Source organism: Culex pipiens, chromosome 2, assembly GCF_016801865.2.
Source record: "Culex pipiens pallens isolate TS chromosome 2, TS_CPP_V2, whole genome shotgun sequence".
NCBI lineage: Eukaryota > Metazoa > Arthropoda > Insecta > Diptera > Culicidae > Culex > Culex pipiens.
The window spans coordinates 21596286-21615530 of NC_068938.1; the positions used below are offsets into that span (position 1 = coordinate 21596286).

At 40.7% G+C, this 19245-nt stretch overlaps 2 protein-coding genes across 2 annotated transcripts; one reads left to right on the forward strand and one right to left on the reverse strand.

The window, feature by feature from the left end:
• The first annotated feature begins 453 nt into the window (after positions 1-453).
• LOC120427062 (uncharacterized) lies at positions 454-10236 on the forward strand. The gene is made up of 4 exons (XM_039591901.2): positions 454-658; positions 828-2423; positions 9745-9882; positions 9937-10236. Exons 1-4 carry the CDS (start codon positions 622-624, stop codon positions 10032-10034), a joined length of 1869 nt encoding a protein of 622 aa, XP_039447835.1. The 5' UTR covers positions 454-621; the 3' UTR covers positions 10035-10236.
• Positions 10237-14620: 4384 nt separating this feature from the next.
• LOC120427066 (uroporphyrinogen-III synthase-like) lies at positions 14621-16281 on the reverse strand. The gene has a single exon (XM_039591904.2). The coding sequence runs from the start codon at positions 16154-16156 to the stop codon at positions 15404-15406; it is 753 nt and encodes a 250-aa protein (XP_039447838.1). The 5' UTR covers positions 16157-16281; the 3' UTR covers positions 14621-15403.
• Between the last annotated feature and the right edge of the window lie 2964 nt (positions 16282-19245).

Sequence of the window (19245 nt, forward strand, 5' to 3'; positions counted from 1 at the left end):
TCGGGCTGCGCCCGCGGCCCGGTTCGGACCTAATGGCCGATTTATGACAGTGATAGGGGTTTGGCTTTTAAAAGTTGAAAATTCGAAAAACAGACGATAAATGTCGCTTTTGATGAATCATTTAGGGGTTATTTCGACTGCGTACAGCGTAGCGTGCATTTTGGGTTCAAGATTTTGAAGCCTGGAAATTCCATTAAACGTCACAGAAGCCAGAACATTGATAACAGCGATTTGAAAAATCATGACGTGTCTAGAAAAAAGACATTAAAGGTGTTTTTCAAATACTTTCGCAAAAAGCAAGACTAAACAAACAAATTCCGCCGCGCGAATGCTTTTTATTTTCCTAACCTAGCTTCCGCTCCCCCCCACCAATCACACTATCTGCCCGACGACGACTCGTCGTTATCAGATAAGAACAATTCTTCGCTGAGTGGGTGATAACGGGTCTCCAGGTCGCCTTTCCAGCTCAGTCTGCCGCGAGCTACCTAACCCTAAGAAGTTGAAATCATTTGTTGATTTTTATTTGGGGAAAATATCAATTTAATATCTAATCGGTATGAATTAAGCTACGATCGCTGGTTGAGATCATTTGTACTTCTGCTAAGTCAAATCTTCAACAAAATGTGTTCGATTAAGTCGGTTGGATTTCTTCTAATCGGTGAGTTTGAGACGACCAATTTCGCCAGTTGACGAGACCATCGATTCGAAATGGCTCTTTCTTCTCCAAGTGATAAGATAAAACACTGTATTGACTCAAAGCAGTCGTCAACAACTCGCAAATCGCGATTCGTGCGCAAGATGCCACTCTAATCCCTTCACTTTTGTAGCACTGGTGACGATCGTCAGCTGCCAGCTGGACGAAGGTAGCGGTGACCAGGACGAAACCGTGGTCACCGGCGATGACGCGGTGACACCGTCCTTGATCGATGACTACGTCAACTGTCCACCCGGGATGGACCCGGAGAAGACGATGAATGGGGACGCGGAGAATGACTACGACGATTACTACGATGACGCGTTCCAGGTGCCGAAGGTTTCCGAAGGGGAGAACTACACGGTGGAGAATGTTTCCGTGGTGTTGGTGGGGGAAGATTCGCTGACGACGTTGGCTGTGGGGGATGAGGATGGTGTGGTTGTTGGGTCTATTGAGAGTGTGGTTGATGATGACGATGAGGACGTTGTGGAAGATTCTGGAGAGGATAACTTGGTCGAACAATCGGATGAGGAGTTGTTGAACGACTACCCGGTGAAGTTGATCAAGTCTCCGAAGATCTACAACGTACCGGACACTGAGACTTTGGAGGCCAAGTTTGCGGCTTATAAGAAGGAGCATTCCGAGGAGGTTGAACTTGTATCGCCTGGGTATCCTCAGCCTTATCCGGATATTGTTGATGAAGGTTATCAGGAGTTTAACGTTTCCGAAGGGATTGGTGTTCAGGTAACGATCCACGAGCTCGATCTGGATCCTACCAGTGACTTCTTGCACATTCGGGGTGGAACAGTGAACGATACCGATGAAAAGGGACCGATATTTACTGGGAAGATTGATGAGCCGGTGCGTTTTTTGATCGCCCATACGACGACCTTCTCGGTGAGGTTTTTGTCTCAGCATGAGGCGGGTTCGGAGCCTCACGATTATCGAGGGTTCCGGTTGACGTACGCACCGTTCGGCACCAAGATAGAACCGACTACGACTACCACTACGGAGCCACCGGTTCCACAGGAGGAGTACCAGTGGATCCGGAAGGAGATATCCGTCACTAAGGCAATGATGCAAGCCTTGGATACGTGGGCAAAGGTTCGGGTGGAGCTGTCCAATGCTACGAATCTGTTTGTGGAGGAGCACAAGCTCAAGTACAGGCCGAGCAAGCCCGAGGACATCCGAATCGTAGCCCAGAAGTGTCCGGACACGTGGCCCAACTACGAGGAGTGTGTAACGCTCCGCTTCGCCGTACCCCTCCGTCCCGAACCCGTCGAAGAAGATCAATCCCCGCAAGGACTCAACGGACTCTTCGGCAAGAGCTACATCTCGGTCTCCACAACCGAACCTCCCAAGCAGGAGTACCAGCTGTCCGAGGCGAACCTGGAGCGCATGTGGAACGATTACGGCGCGATGGCGCTGGCCCAGATCGGAATCGAAGCGTACAAGATGCCTGAAAACTCGCAAGTCCTCCTGATCTGGATCGCGATCAGCTTGTGCATCGTGGCGGCCTTCATCTTCGTGCTGTACAGCATCTGGAAGATCGACTTCTTCAAGGACTACCGGCGCATCTCCAAAATGAGCCGCGAGCAGCCGGATGATGACCGGAACGAGCTGAAGAAGAAGGAGTTTGACATCTCGATGTTCCCGTCGCCACACCAGATCGTGCCGAGCTTCTTCCCTACCGGAGATCCGTACAGCGAGCGTGCCGATGGACAATACGGTAAACTCAAAAGTCACATCTAGAGTTGATCTTACCCACTCAGCGCGTTCCGTTTGAATTCCGTTTAGAATTCCGCTTGAGCGAAAAAAGTTCGATTCGAATTCTAAACAGTGTTCGTTTTAGATTCTAAACCGTATTCCGTTTCAAACGCAACAACCGGTTCCGTTTGAGTTTTCGCCGCAAATCGGTTCAAGCGGAATTCAAACGGAATCGAAACGGAATGGACGGGTTAGTTTTGACAGCTTCTTCTTATTCTTCTTATTTTTTCTTGTTGTTTTTCTTTTTTGTTTTGGTTGAATCCAAATTATTGGAATTCAACCAGAAAGATTGATTTATCTTGATTTTCTTATTTGAAAACTAGTTTTATTTATTTTCCGTTATATTAATCTTTGAATAATACGCGGCCCAACCCTGAGTCCCCTTATTTTAATTATTATGTTTGTAGGTTAACAGACAAAATATCGAAGTGGCTTCTTTCTATTCGCACTTTTTGCGTTCGATTTCCGCTTCCTGTTCCTGCTGTTTACGTCCAGCTTCTGCCTTGGCCTGCCAAGCAGCTTCTACCTCCTGTGCTCGCTCTTGAGCTTTTCCGCTTTGGCCGCCTCGTTGAGCTTCTTGTCGTGGTTCTCCAGCAGCAGGACACCCAGCGAGCGGTTCATTTTCAGGTCGGTCAGCGACGGCCGTTGAACATACAGGACTTGACCTCAAACAGTTGCTGCAGGAGACGTTTGGTGGACCTCAAGTCTTGCAGCTACTCGATGATCAGTCCGGGACTTTTAACGGCGGTGCGGGTAAACCCTGTGGAACCACGCAACTTGTCCGAGGGGGCCGATTTGATGGAGCCGTTGTCCAGATCGAAGACTTCGACGGCGTTCGCGGAGACGACTTTCAAGACTTAAGCCCGGTACAGCATCGCGAGTTCATCAAGATGTTATGTAATCTGGACGATCCGGACGATGCTTTTGTCCTGCGGGATTTGCGGCCAGTAGTTGATGTCGACCTGCTTGAAGTCACAGACAAAGTTCCGGAAAGCTGGCGCTTTCCTAAACCGAAGGCAAAGTTGGGCCGTCTTCATCAACAGCAGCGGCGGTCGCAACTCCGTTGACGGAATGACCAACCAAGCTATTCGACGAGGCGATCTGAAACAAAAGGAAGAGGTTTGTCATTCATAACCTATAAACAAGTTAAAGAAATCCGTCCAGACCTTCTCCAGCACCACAACCCGGTAGAAGCAGTTTTCGTACGGCACCGCGTAGATTCCTTCGACCTGAATCTCCTCATATTTGACCGGTTCCCCGGCCGTGCCCAGCTGCCGGTTGATGTCGTTTCGCAATCCGCTTCGTAACTGGCCAACATAACCCAAGCCCGGACGTCTTCAAATTGGAACTGCTTTGGTCTAGTACGACCAAACGTCGTAGTGTCTTAGCCCCTCGGACAGTGGAATCTGTAGGAATTGGCGGCTTGCCTCCGAAGAAGTTGGAAGGGACCAACACTTCCCGCGTTAATGATGGAAGACTGGTTTGACGAGACAATTCCGGTCAGATCTTGGGTGGAATCAGCCAAACCCGGTGCTGCCAGCTTGATCTTGATGACCACTAACACAAACCCGTACCGGTTGGCCCGCCGCTGGTACCGCTGGGGTTACCGCGTTGCCAACCACCTGTGATAGTCCTTCCCGTCGCACGCGTTGTTGTTGACCAGGGTGTGCATTAGAATCTGGTTAATCGAACCAAACTAGGCAAACAGCTTCCGATCGATTTCCTCCGTGATCTTGTCCGTCTTGAAGCTCGCGTAAACTTTTGCTTTCCACGGCTGAAGTTTCTCGTCGCGCATCCATTTCCGAGCAACCTTCGCGTTCCGTCCACACCCAATTGATTTGTATTCGGCTGAGCGCTCCAATCTAGGCCATCTGGTGGTCATCGGGATGACAAAGGTGATGGTGGTGATGACAACGGCCCAGCTGCTTGGTCATGGTCACTGCCAGCTCGTGCACCTCCATGTGTCTGTTTCGGTGAACTTTTTTCCGTAAGTTCGGCCAACTTGGATGGTATCTTTATCCGGCGCTTTGTTGTCCTCCTTATCCGATATAAAGACGGCTCTGCAATTTTAAGTATTGTTCAGATTCTAGTTAAATCATTGAAATAATTTTATTCTTACATGTTTGGCGATCCAGTTTTTTTTTGTAGACGTTTGAGAAATTGATGTACTCCCAATGATCTCGTCGCAACATAACATGAGAAAAAAAATAAAAAAATGAAAAATTAAAAATGAAAAAGAAATAAAAATTAAAGAGTACTAAGTTAATGGTAAATAAAAAAAAACTACAAATCCCAAAATCACATATTTTATAAATCTCATATTTTATAAATCTTTTAAAAATTGACTTTTTGAAAATTTAGTTTTTCAGCATTTCAGATATAAATATAAAATAATTATTAAGGGAATTTGAAATTTTTGTATTTCAGAATTCAAATTCTAAAAATCTGAAATTTCAAAATCCTAGTTTCTTAGTTCTTAAAATTATTTTTTTTTCAAATTTTCCTATAATTCATAATTTTGTAATTATAAAAAATAGAAGGATTTTAGATTTGATCTATGAGACATTAAGGGGTTTAAAAATTGTGAATTTTGAAAATCTGTAATTACTGAATTTTGAAATTCTAAAACCTCTAACATTAAAAAAATCTAAATTCTTTCAATTCAAAATTTTGTGATTAAAAACATTTAAAAATGAAAAACTGTAAAATTCAGAGAATCTAGAAATATAATATTTTAAATTTAAAAATTCAAAAATTCAACACTTAGAGATTTCTTTAAATCTAAAATACTGAAATCCTTAGATACTTTAATTCTAATAATTTTGATATTTAGAAGTTCTTAAATCGCAAAATTCTAAAAAAAAATCAATTCACATACTCAAATTTCTAATATTTTCAATTCTTTTATTTAAACAACTGAGAAATTTTTAATTAACAAATGTGAGAATTTTAGGATTTAAAGAATTCAAAATTTGAGTATCATAGAATTTTAAAATTTCAGAGTGCTCAAATTAAAAAATTTCACAATTCTTAAAAGCCAAATCTAAAATTCCAATACTCCGATATTGAAACTGTTTTTTTATTACAGCATTTTGAAAATGGTATATTAGAATTTTTATATTTTAGAATTAAAGCATTTAAAATTGTTAAAATAAAATAATTAAAGAACCTTTGGTTTTTGTAATTTAAAAAAATCGAATATTCTGAATTTGATTTTGTAATAACAGAATTTATAAAATTTTAGTTTTAAATTCTAAAATTCCGCTATTCTGAACTTGATTTTGTAATAACTGAATTTTGAATTATAGGATTTAAGAAATCTTGAAATGCAGAATTTTGGAATTTAAGAATTTTAGAACCCTAGAATTTCAAAATTTGGAAATGAAATGATTTCTAGAATTTTAAAAGCGTATAATATCATGATGAAGAGAATTTTATAATATTAGATTTTTAGAATTTTATAATTTTGATATCTATAATTCCAAAATTTTAAAATTTTAGAATGAAATTTTTTTTTTAGAAAAAAGCTCTAGAATTGCTCAGTTGGATTTCAGAATTGAAGAATTTTTGAATTTGTTTGTAAATATATTAGAATTCTAGAATTTTTGTATCTTAGTTGTTTTAGAAATGTGATTTTTTTTTGCAAATTGATCCCAATTGATTTTGAGTAGCATAAAAATCTTTCAGTCTTTATGCGTGTGGTTTCATGCCAAAAGGTTTTTTTTGTATGGATATTTGTTTACATGGTAGGAGGGGGATTTCTAAAAAAAAGTGTCCACGTGGCTTATGGATGGTCCCTAAATGAAAATAAATAAATTAAAAATCGCACTTACACTTGGTTTAAGCATCTGAAATGCTGATGCCGAAATTTTGGCCAGTCATCTCTTGGACCAGGAGATACAGAAGTTACCGGCGTAATCAAACTGTGTCGAGTTCACCGTCCACCGTCAGTCCGTGCTCGACGGTGCCTTGTAAGGTTAACCTATTCTGACGTTGGACGTTTTACAGGAATGGCTTTTGCTGCGTACTTGGCGGTAAAACTGTTGACGACTTCCACTCGTCTCCTCGAAGAAAGTTGAATTATCTTTTGGTGGGCCAATGGGCCATCCGTTTCATACCTACCTGTGCTGCCTTATACGTCGTTACTTCGGCGTTCAGTTCCTCCTCCATCAAAAGTGTATGGCCCGAGACTCTTCCTGAATGGGGTAAGTCGGCGTTGTTGCTCAGCGGCAGTACGGAACACTTGAGCGTGCCACAATCGGGTCAGCGAGAAGAAGGTTCGGAAGGAACGTTCTCCTCGAGCACGGTCTTGGAGATGAATTTGACGGCGATCCTGTCGCCTCGTGTTCTCCCCGCTGTTTGTGGGGTTCTTGCCGATGGTTTCCACCTCGCTCAGGCTCAATTCGGTCGAAATCCGGATAATGCGGGAAGAACTTGTACTCCTCGAACAGGTTCAGCAACATGCACTGATAGACTTGACCTCAGATCTCGGGGAAACTCGCCTGTCCCGCACCGGCCATGTTCCGCTTGTCTCCGGTTAGTGTTTGCGGCACACGGCCAATGTTTCCAACGGTTCCAGTCGGCAGCATTGACATCAACGGAAACGGGCTGTTTGAGGGGCCACCAGCCAGCAGTCGCGAAGGTGATGCCAGAGTCGATACCAGATTGCCAAGGGCTCTTCCAAAGCTGAACGCACTGTTTTCAGGAGCTCCCAGGTTCAACCCAGCCATGTTCGAGGCCAATCAGGACAGCGATTCAACAGAAGGTCCCGGGAAAATCTGACCTCCCAGTGTGTGAAGGCGTGGCGTGAAGTGTGCTTCCAGAACACGATGCTAGCGCAGCACTCCCGTTGGCGGTGGTTGCTGCTGTATAACCAGTAGACACCAGTACTGCGACATTCCCATGATGACTTCGGTCATGTCGGGGCTAACATTTCCCACGCAAACGCCTCCGCTACCTTCTCGTCAAAAACCGTAGAATTGTCACTATGGCGCGGTGCTTTTCCTCATCCTCATGGTGGCTCTTGCGTGTCATAGAATCCAAACGCCATCCGACTGTCGTTTTGACCATGATCGTCAAATCGGCCATTATTCCGACTTGGCACAATCGATGTGCCGGTCAACCTCGACGATCTTCTGCACCTCGGTCGGTTCCGTCAACAGCACGTCATACGCTTCTCCACGGTCATCACCACACCTAAAAAAGGAAACCTGAGTTATCATTTTGGCAAATCCTCTACCCAAACTGACCTTACAGATTCCGATCGCCACAGAATCGATTATCGTGACTGTTCCTCAGATAGTCCTTGACCGCAACTCTCCCTGCATCAGCTTGAAGGCGTCCATCGAAGCCTCGGAAATATTGCCGGGAGTTTTGTCCGCCAGCTACAGGCGCAACACGGTCGAACTGGGCCAGATGATTGGCTGAAAAGTCCAAAATTCCCATTCTCAGTCGAGGATCGAGTTGATGACCGCTACGTTTAAGTTAAAAATTACTAAAGCAGCCTCCGATTCGGCGGTCGCCTTCTCGCGCCCTCGTTTGGCCGGAGCTGCTGCTGCTGGATTTGGAAGGGGAAGCTGCACCTGAAAGGAGGAAGGAAGTAAAAGATTTTAATGTAGAATGCTACACCAAGTTCTCTCTTTTTGGAATTTGTTGAAAAAAACTCCCCGGTTACGCCACGCAACCACAATCACTTCCGGTTCCAGCTGCTCCTTTACCACCTCCTTGGCTCGCGCCGTTCAATTTTTGGCCTTTGTAGCAGGGACCTTAAATTGGGCACGGAATCGGCCTTCAGTCCCGACGTGCACAACCGATGTGCCTGTCAACTTTGACGCTCTTCTGCACCCTGATCGGTTCCATAATTAGTTTCTTTATCGCCTAAAACAGAACCCGGTGTTAAAAATTAATTTCGCAAAATCCTACTCAAACTGACCTTATCGTTCGTTCGCTTAGTTTCACGAGATTCTCGCTTTTGGTCTGGTCCATGGCCTCAACCTCGATCTTAGTGCCACGACTACACCGACTCCTGAGGATGAACCGCTGAAGCGCAGGTGCTATCTGTTCTGCATGTCCGAGTTGGCCTTTTTATTTTGACAGCAGTCATCTTCCACGATGCGCAAGATGTACTTCCGGTAGAGTACTTCCACGGAACGCAACTCGCAACACTCCAGTTTGTTTTGCCTCGGTACTCTAACTTCTCGAGTTCCCCGACGGCCCTCCATGTGTACATTCACTTAACACTTGACCATGTCCTCGCCCAGTCGATCCATAGTCTTGTACCGCCTTATTACGGCCCTTGGCCACAGCCTGCACCTGCGCCAGATTCGTCGACATGCAAACGATGATGATATCCTGCGAAAACTGGACCGAGAAATGAGACCAGCGACCGCCGCTGCTGCTTCCGGCTGGGATGACAAAAAGGCCACAGACGCCAGAACGACGAAAAAGATGGCGGCAACGCCGGAGACACGACGGGTTTACGAAGGCGACGCGGTCCATCAAGCGCATCGGAGCAGTCGCCGTTAACTAGAAGACCCGGGAGATGCTTTCGCCAAAGAAGCGCCCCTAGGCCAGTCCGGCCAAGGCCAAATTGGCCACCACGTCCCAGCCGCTGGCGTCGGCCAGGGCAGAGTTCAGTGCCGCCAAAAGCGCCGACGAAGGTTGCACAGGTTCCTGCTCTGGTGGAAACATAGCGTTAGCAAAATGTCCATGGACCAGATCAAGGCTAAGATTAGCCGGAGCGCGCGACTGACCGAGCTGAAGATCTCACTGAACAAGATTCAGAGTGGGTCCGACAAGCTGAACAGGATGGAGAAACTGGAAGACACATGAAAGAAGCCGGTTCCGCCGAGCCCGGGAACGGTGGCCAGGAATCTGAAGGAGTCGTCGGTTATTGGGTTAATAGTCCGAATCATCAGAAATGCAGCGTTACTCACCTTTTATTTCCACAGTAAAATAGTTTTTCTTCGAAAAACGTGGCGCGAATGAAAACATGACCGAACAAGTTTTCCGATTTTTTTCCTAACACTTTGACGTTTGATTGCCAAAAATCAACAAGAAAACCGCTTCGGCGAAACGCGGCGAAATGTCATCGAGGTTCCACCATACACCAGCAGGTGTCGCCCTTGTGCAAAAATTGCTCAAACGGAATCGAAGCGGAACCCAACCAGACAAACCGTTTAGAAAATTTCGAAGCAATTTTCGAAGCGGAATTCGAAGCGGAATGAACCCGTCAACCGGAGAACGGTTTGATTGGGTAACCTCTAACCTTCATCTTCTTCCAGCTTACGACAACTCCACGATGAACCCGTTCGCGGAGGAAGCCTTCGAGGTCCGCCAATCCCCAAAGCCTCGTCCCAAGCAGCAGGTCTTCGAACCACTCTCCCCGACTGACTATTCCCCAAGTATCGTAGATTTCAACGGTAAGCTATGATCACCAGTCGGCGAAGCAAGATTTGACCTGTTTGGTTTTGCAGAGCTCCCGGAAACCAGATCGCCCAGAAGAAGCCGGAATAATCCCTTTCTGCCGGCAAGCAACGGCGGTGGCTTCAATCAGGCCGGACCGAGACCGTAAAATCGGTTGGCAAGTTAATTAAAAGCCGTTTCTTAGCGTACTTTAGTGGGTCGAACCGCCGACGCTAAACGGATGGGAAAGTTGTTTGTGTGTGTAATAAGTATTCGGCTTAACGTAAAGGCAACATTTGATATATAAAACAATAAAAAGTCGCTCAATTTGTGCGTAAGTGGACACCATAATGGATTGAGGGGAACACTGATTTCCTCGAGCATGTCATTAATTTGCTTAACTTTCTGAGATATCACTACTCTACGTTGATGGTGATATTAGATGAAGCTCCTACCCGAGAAAGAAATTACTTGGTAGACGACTCTATGCAAATACAAACTCCTTATCATTTCTATAGCTTAATTGTCAGTGTAAAAGCAGAGCAAAAAAGCTCAACCAAAAATATCTTAATCGGAGCTCGTGAGACTGCACCGGGAAGGTGGTCCCCAGGGAAAAGGGGAAAAGAACCAGATTACCCGTAAGAGAGTTTAATTATGCAGACAGCGAAACGATGATAATTAGCTGCACAATTTTTAAAAACAACGCCGCCGACGACGACGACGATTACGAGGAAGAAGAAAAAAGCTGGAATCAACGAAATTGGATCAATTTCATAAAAGGTGACACAAATGGTGATTACATATTTTGCCGACAGACGGCGATGGCTGCTTGCTGCAGGTGGGATCTGGTTTGTGGAAATTATCAGGGGATGATTAAGGATTAAGGGAGATTATTGATGGAGCAGGATATTTTTTTTTTCATTTGTGATAAGTACTCGGGTGTCCTTCGCAGGGGGAAATTGAATCGAAGCTATTTGGATTATACTTGAAAGTGATAATATTTTAAAGGATTTAAGGAAAACAACGGTGACAAATGAAAGGTTTCACATGAAAAATATAATTCCACTTCTTTAAATAAAGAACAATTTCTGAACTTTTTGCCAAATTTTCAGCTGGAAAGACCATTTTTAACATATTTTAAGACAAAACAAAAACAGTTAAATTCCGAATATGTGGGATGACTGTAATCGAATCTTCGGATAATCCATTTAAGATTTTTTTTCGTTGTCTTGTTTTTGATTGTTAAGCTTGTTTGTTTGAGTTAGGGCTTGTTAGAGCATGTTTGGGGTCATAACATGCTCTAAAATGATTTAATTTTTAAATCCAAAATACTGAAAAATGTATTTGGTATGCAAAAAGCAATCAACAACTCAAATTTGACTAAAATGGGGTCGTAGAACTCAAATTTGATGTTGAAAATAAGAAAATGAAAAAAATCACACAATTTTTTGTTCATGATTCGTTTATCCGAACTTCCATAATCCCAGATAATCGAACTTCGGATAATCGAGTCTGGACTTCAATTTGTTCCTAAGACAAGTAGTGTTGGTCAAACGATTGCTGAGATTGTAGTATCTGAAAGGGCAATAAATAGGATTAAATATGTTTTCTAAGAATTATCAAAAAACGTAAAATTTTCAGGACCTGGTAAGAATATCTCAGCAAATAATTGAACAAACATGTTTTTTAAGTGGAATTTCCTAATCCTCTAATTTTTCATATTTTTGCAATCAATTTGGGAACAATGAATTGATAGTCTTTTAATTTTATTGCATCATTGAATTTTGATATGTAGGAATAATTTTTGACAAAATCTTTGTTTTATATTATTAAGTAATAGCCTTGCTAAAATAGTAAAAAGTTGAACTAAATGTTAATTTTAATGAGAATGATAAATAATCGGAGGAGGTGTAATGCTGGTTTAATCATGGTCTTTTTTTGTATGCAAAATTAAATAAATTGTTTTAGCAGACAAAAATAGTAATTAAAATAAGACCTTTAGATACATAAGCAAACAAAAATGTGTGTATGAAAAACAACCAATATTTTTTTTTGCGATTTCCTTGTGAAACTTCTAACTTTTTTTGTCATTCTAAAACGGCAAATTTTTTCATCGCCAAAAATAACATTACACTCATAGTCAAAAATATCCTTTTTTCAAGTTCATCCGTCGTCACCCTTTTAAAAGGGTATCGAAAATGTACTGATTTTGACATACCCTTTTGAAAGGGTGACGCCGGGTGAACTTGAAAAAAGGATAGAAAGTATCCTTTTGAGGGATACTTCTGATTTTGAGTGTAGGTTAGCCTGTCCCATTTTGAGGTCATGTCGAGGAATTTCAGGTGCTCACTTCTTAAATGATAGATTATGATGTTAGGAACAATGTTTTCTTAGACAAGAAAAAATAATAAAATACTTTCTCGCACCCCCTAGTCGATTTACTGAAAAAAGTCACTTTTTTGAACAAATTTTCTAAAATCGCTTGGAATCAATACAAAAACTGTTTCGATCAGGTGTGTATTATCTTCAAACGATAGGTTTTTGTCCATAGATTAAGATGCACTATCAATATTGGACCAAAATTTAAGTTTTTGGACTCTCCCAGGCGGATTTGTGTCGAAAAAATTGCTTTTTTTCGAAACTTTTTTCAGAAATGTTCATTTAATTTAGGGTAGCCTATTTTTCCCAGTAAAACCAATACATGCAGCTTATAGGAAATTTCATGGCGAACATTTTTCCCTCTGAGAAAATCCAATTTCGACACTCCAGAGCCGAGATATTTGAGTTTTAGTGAGGAAAAAAGTGCCAATTTTCAAAATTTCTCAGAATTCAGAAGCAAGGCCTACTAATTACACGATGTAGCAAGCATATGTCTCAAAGATCAGGGTATGCTTTCTTATAGTAATTTTTGCCGCTGAATCCGAATCTGAAATCAAATTTCGTGTAAACAGTGATGTTTTGGAGCTACACCCTTTTGGAAAGTTATTTGCGTGTTTAAGAGGCAGTTTTTGTAAATATTGCTCGGTTTGTTCTAGAGGTCGTATCGAGGTGCTCCGATTTAGATGAAACTTTCAGCGTTTGTTTGTCTATACATGAGATGAACTCATGTCAAATATGAGCCCTCTACGACAAAGGGAATTGGGGTAAAACGGGCATTGAAGTTTGAATTTTCCGAGGATTTGGAATATGACAAAAGTGAGACTAAAAAGTGCCGCTATGGATGCCTACAGGACAATAACTAACGTTGTAAAATGTTTGTTAAAGAAAAATCGAAAAACTATGAGAAAAAATGCGATTGGCCAAAAAGTTATTAGGCTTATAGTCCATGAAATTCCCTAACTTTTGATTTAAAAGAGTATGGGTGTTGCTGGCTGTTGCAAAAAGATATTGAGGGTTTAAAAAAAAAAACAAAAGCTATGAGAAAAGTTTAAACCAATCCTGGATGTCTGGATTTTGAAGTGCTTCAAAAGACCTTTTGAATGTATCTAAGAGAGTTGGAATTGATGAAGTTTTACGGAAATGAGAGCAATTTTAAGATTTTTTATGTTTTTTGGACATCAAACTTCAATGCCCGTTTTACCCCACTTCCCTTTGTCGTAGAGGGCTCATATTTGGCATGAGTTCATCTCATGTATAGACAAACAAACGCTGAAAGTTTCATCCAAATCGGAGCACCTCGATACGACCTCTAGAACAAACCGAGCAATATTTACAAAAACTGCCTCTTAAACACGCAAATAACATTCCAAAAGGGTGTAGCTCCAAAACATCACTGTTTACACGAAATTTGAATTCAGATTCGGATTCAGCGGCAAAAATTACTATAAGAAAGCATACCCTGACCTTTGAGACATATGCTTGCTACATCGTGTAATTAGTAGGCCTTGCTTCTGAATTCTGAGAAATTTTGAAAATTGGCACTTTTTTCCTCACTAAAACTCAAATATCTCGGCTCTGGAGTGTCGAAATTGGATTTTCTCAGAGGGAAAAATGTTTGCCATGAAATTTCCTACAAGCTGCATGTATTGGTTTTACTGGGAAAAATAGGCTACTCTAAATTAAATGAACATTTCTGAAAAAAGTTTCGAAAAAATGCAATTTTTTCGACACAAATCCGCCTGGGAGAGTCCAAAAACTTAAATTTTGGTCCAATATTGATAGTGCATCTTAATCTATGGACAAAAACCTATCGTTTGAAGATAATACACACCTGATCGAAACAGTTTTTGTATTGATTCCAAGCGATTTTAGAAAATTTGTTCAAAAAAGTGACTTTTTTCAGTAAATCGACTAGGGGGTGCGAGAAAGTATTTTATTATTTTTTCTTGTCTAAGAAAACATTGTTCCTAACATCATAATCTATCATTTAAGAAGTGAGCACCTGAAATTCCTCGACATGACCTCAAAATGGGACAGGCTAGTGTAGGTACAGAAAAATGTATATTATATCGAAAAGTATTACTTTATGAATTTGTTATTTTTTATGAAGAAAAGTAGGCCGATGTTTCATTCGAGTTAGACAGGAAAAAAATGGTAGTTTCACAATGGAGTTACACAGAGTCTTGAGTGCTGAGAAGTTCAACTAGGTCGAAAACTATTTTTTCAGCACTTATCGTATTTATACAACTCATTTAATCTGTTTGAATAAACGAACTGAAAAAACATGTTTTTACAACTAGTTGAGTAAACTACTACTACCTCATTTTTTTCTAATATAAACACACAAACATGCAAATAATCTTTAATCAAAACACAAAGTTTTCCAAACAATATTTATTTTTATTTGTCATCTTCTTTTGTTATCACTAATTAAAAATAAGTAAAAGCAGTAAATTCAAAATCCACTATTGTTGACTAAATGTAACTACACATTTCAATATCTAATGACTTTTCGACGTCGTACGACGAGGTGCGCAACAGATTCAGAATCAGTAATATCGGATTGTGTAAAATAAGTCTTCACAAGAAAGGAACGAAAACGGCGATGTGTGCTAACTCGCTTCAATTGACACATTTAATTTGACTTGACACGACTCCATCGGTGCACTAGTTCCAACTACATAAAACTATTTAATCATAAAAAATAACTATTTGAATGTCTATTTATTCCGCGCACCGATTCGTCTCAACACTAGTTCAACATTTCATTAAAGTCCAACAACTACGGCCGATTACATGGGGGCAAATCCCGTCGACATTTTCGTTAACATGTGTTTACGAAAGTGAAAACAATGTCATCGTTTTTGTTCTGGATTAGCCCCCATGCTCACCTAATAAACGTCCATTTTTTGTTAACATTTCTCTTTTCACGGTAACTTTGCCCGCCCGCACTCTAAAAACTACCAACAACCTTTTCATTTAGTCTGCGTTCATCTAGGAGAAAAATCTATTTGCTTCTTTTTAGTTCGTAACAGCATATATAGTAGTATAATTTAGTCGCCCCCGCCGGAAGCCAGTTCCTGAGCGGGGACGTGATGTAAAACATGTACACACAGTAAAGATTCAGGGTAAGACTACAAACTACTCAACGCTACCCGGTTAGGTGTCCAAAAGGGCCCCAACCACGTACTCAGGCGAGGGTTTTTCCGCCGTCCGGTACACCGTCAGGCCTTTGTTCTCGATGGCCTTCTTGGTGCTAGGGCCGATGGCTACGATCCGGCAGCCACCGAGGTCCAGCTTGTTCCGCTCGAAGATGGCCGAACAGTAGTTGATGCCGGACGGGCTGAAGAACAGCAGGAACGCCGGAGCGTCACCGCGGAACAGCTGGACCAGGTTCCGCTCCAGGTCCTTGTGGGGCACCGTTTCGTATACTTCGACCGAGTCCAGCGAGTACCCGTATTCGGACAGTTTGTACTGTAGGACGTCTTGCTTGAGGTTCCCGCAGGGGAACAGGAACGGCAACGTTATCGTTTTGTTGTACAGGTCCGTCTTGATAAAGTCGGCCAAATTGCTCGCGTTTCCCGACTGCTGACCCTTCGTGTTCAGCTGAAGGTGATTGCATATCAAATCATGCGAAGTCTCCCCAACACTGTAATTCTCCAGCGTTCGCCAGTCATCCTTCAACCGTTGTCCACCCAGTGCATCCCGCACCGCCGTGATACTCCTCGGACTGGTGAAAATTAGGCCGGAGTACTTGTACGGCGATAGTAATCGATCCCGCAGAACGTCCAAATTCTTAAACGAGAAATCCAAAGTTGGCACCAGGACGGGCTCGAAGCCATGCTTCTGGAGGAGACTGCTGTAGGTGTCACTGTTGTCGCTTTCGGATTTTAACACGACCACCTTTTTCATGATTTTGTGCACCACAGAAAAATAATGTTAGTGAAAAAAAGTTGCTCGTACGAGTGCTGATTACGTGTATTTACGATTAGCACTTTGTGCGAGATATCGATGTTTTTATTTTGATGTTTTTTGCGCTCCCTCTCTTCTCTGCTCTTGAACGCTCCGTCTGTCAAACGGCGTGTTTCACCGGCTGAATGTGAGAGACAAATGACGTACAGATGGCGCGTCGGTAGACATAACAGATGTTTGAAATGGTCAGTTATTGGTGCAGTACGTTTGCTTTGTTTCGTTCATTAAAATCGATGCCAACATTTCAAAAAGCATAATGTACAAACCATCCTTTTTGAGAAAAAAACGCATTTGAATGTCAGGCATCATTTTTCAATTCCCATTCTAATATAAAGGCAAAAGAAGATGTTCTAATGATAAAAAAGATGAAAAACGTTGCTTTTATTGATACTTGATCATCCATATTCAATAAAACATTATTTCCGTTAATAGTAATTATTTTTGAGAAAAACAAACATAACGACTTTTGAAATCACCAACGTCTATATCACCCTGCTGTCATTGAGGGGGGCGCTTTTTTGTTATGTTTTTTTTTCGTCACGAGGTTCATGTAGTCTTTTATTTGACAGGTTGACAGGGTTATATAAACAGGCACTGCTGATGGCAGAGATTTTGTTTATGTTACTTTATTTAAAATCATTATTAAACAGACTTTACTGAAGTTACTTTTGCTCATTTTTAGTGGAGATATGGCTTATTAGGAGTACTTTCAGAATATGCAATAACCCAGAAAGTGTCAAAATGTTCATGATGCCTTTTGAAATGTTACCGTCGAAATAATCAATTTTGTTTAGTGTTGTTTTTATTGAGGTTTGAGACCATTGTGGCACTCCTTACAGCGTGGTACAGACCCGTAATGCTATGCTATGCTATGTTGTTTTCATTGAGGTTTGAGACAGCTTGAAAAACTCGAGTTGTTGCCAAAACAATGGATACATTTAAAGGGTTACATACATGTAAATCGCCAAAAATGTCAGAGGTTGTTATGAGCATTCTTCTATTAACAAAACAAATTTGAAGACATTTGGTATCATTCCCGAGATATAGCTATTTGAAGTTAGCAGTTTCAAAAAACGGGTGCCACGATATCTCAACACTGCTTTGACCAAATTGGCTCAAAAGTTTGCTGAAGCCTCATTAAACCGGTCCGGTGTGCATGACGAAGGTTGATTTTCAAAAAGTTTATTTAAAAAAAATAAAAATATGTTTGAAGTTTTTCATATAAAATATCGCCAGTTCTTGATTTTTTAATTTTTTGAAAATGCAAAATTTCTAGATCGGTCTTCGTCATGCACACAGGATATGCCTTGGGAGTCTTCACCCAAAATTTCAGCCAATTTGGTCCATCCCATCTCGAGATATCGTGGCACCCGTAAATCAACTTGATGTTCAGAGAAAAACGATCATAAAGTTTGACAGTTCGCTTTGCGCATGGCAAAGTTTGGAGCTTAAATTGCCTATAACTCACTTAAATCATGAAATATCTTTATGAAACTTTCAGGAGTGCTTGAAAATCATCTTTTAAGTGGATTTAATAAATATCTGCAATATGAAATTCCAAGCTTTTCTACATGTATGTAACTCCTTACACAATAATGAGTTTGTGTTTGTGACTTGTTTTAAGTGAATAGTAAATGGCAATAGAGTTCTCTACGTGTGAATGTATTGCGTGTACGTACACGAAAAAAAGTGAGGTTAAATTTTGTACCGGCCAGCAAAACAAATGGTGTGCTAGTGTGTGTGAGATCGGGCTTAGATAGCTCTATGCCATTGCAATGTAGCAAAATGTATCTCAAAATGCTGGAGACATAATTACAATAATGCTACTGCCAAAAGTTATAAAAAAATGGAAATAGATTTTTTGCTAATTTTGTTTTAAAATGGAAACATAAGTTACAAATTGAGTTTGAATCCATTGAAATTCAATTGTGTAAGTTTTTTAATACAGTATTTAAATTTTTGTCACTGTTTTATCCCCATTTCTGATATAAAAAATATGTTTTTTACATAAATTAGTTCGCTGCTAATTTTTCTTGAATTTTATAATCCTTGACTCTCACCAAAGTCAAGGAGGGACAAAAAATAAAAGAAATAGTAATAATAATAATTAAAAAAATAATAATAATAAACAAGTCATGATTTCAACATTTCCTTGAAACAAGTCTCGCAAAATGTATCCAACAACAGTCCAGTTGTTTTGCAATCAATATTTTCCAAAATACTTAAAAAATTTCAGAGAAAAAATAAGCTGTACTATACATCAGAATTTCTCAAAAATCCAAAATATGTTTAAACGAGCCAAAGCATGTAAGTATCAGTACCAACACAGGAAAATTCAATTTTATTTGTTTGAGTTGAATACTATATTACTATACAACATTTTGTTATTTTGTGTAAATATTCACATTTTTTTACTCAACAGTTATTTCAAAGTTTGTGGTGGACCCCACCAATATTGGCTCAAAAAATCAGGGAGTAAAATATTTTTTTAAAAGCCTTCAAAATATCAACTGAAAATATTATAAAAAGTTTTTTTCTGAGTTGAAAATAATTTTAACCGCGAAAACTATTTTTTTAAATTATTGCCAACTGTTAAGGGTAAATTGCATTTTACAACTTTTTTTTCATTGAAATATTCAAACAATGGCTGGTTATTTTTTAATTTTTAAGTTATCCTTTTATACTTTGGCAAAAGTCAAAGAAAATAAACTTTACAAAATATGTCCACCATTTCTTTTAAAAGTCAGTACACTAAGTTTTTGATTATAAAATGCAGTTTTCATGATTTATCATGGGGTAGGCGTGGCTGAATGGTTACGCTGTTCGCTTTGTAAGCGGAAGGTTCTGGGTTCGATTCCCATCTGCCCCTATCGAGAAATTATGGAAAGAAGGAATAATTCATTGGCTAACGGCGGGGTTCGATCCCCCGTCCTTTGGGTCAGCAGACAAAAATGCTAACCACCAGACCATCGAGGCTTAGCTGTCTAGAAGGATTAAGAATGCTATAAGAATCCAAGAAACTTGATTGG

Coding starts and splice junctions, on each gene's coding strand:
- LOC120427066 (XM_039591904.2), bottom strand. CDS start 16,156: ATGAAAAAGGTGGTCGTGTTAAAATCCGAAAGCGACAACAGTGACACC.
- LOC120427062 (XM_039591901.2), top strand. CDS start 622: ATGTGTTCGATTAAGTCGGTTGGATTTCTTCTAATCG. Junction 659..827: donor GGTTGGATTTCTTCTAATCG/GTGAGTTTGAGA, acceptor TCACTTTTGTAG/CACTGGTGACGATCGTCAGC. Junction 9,883..9,936: donor AAGTATCGTAGATTTCAACG/GTAAGCTATGAT, acceptor TTGGTTTTGCAG/AGCTCCCGGAAACCAGATCG.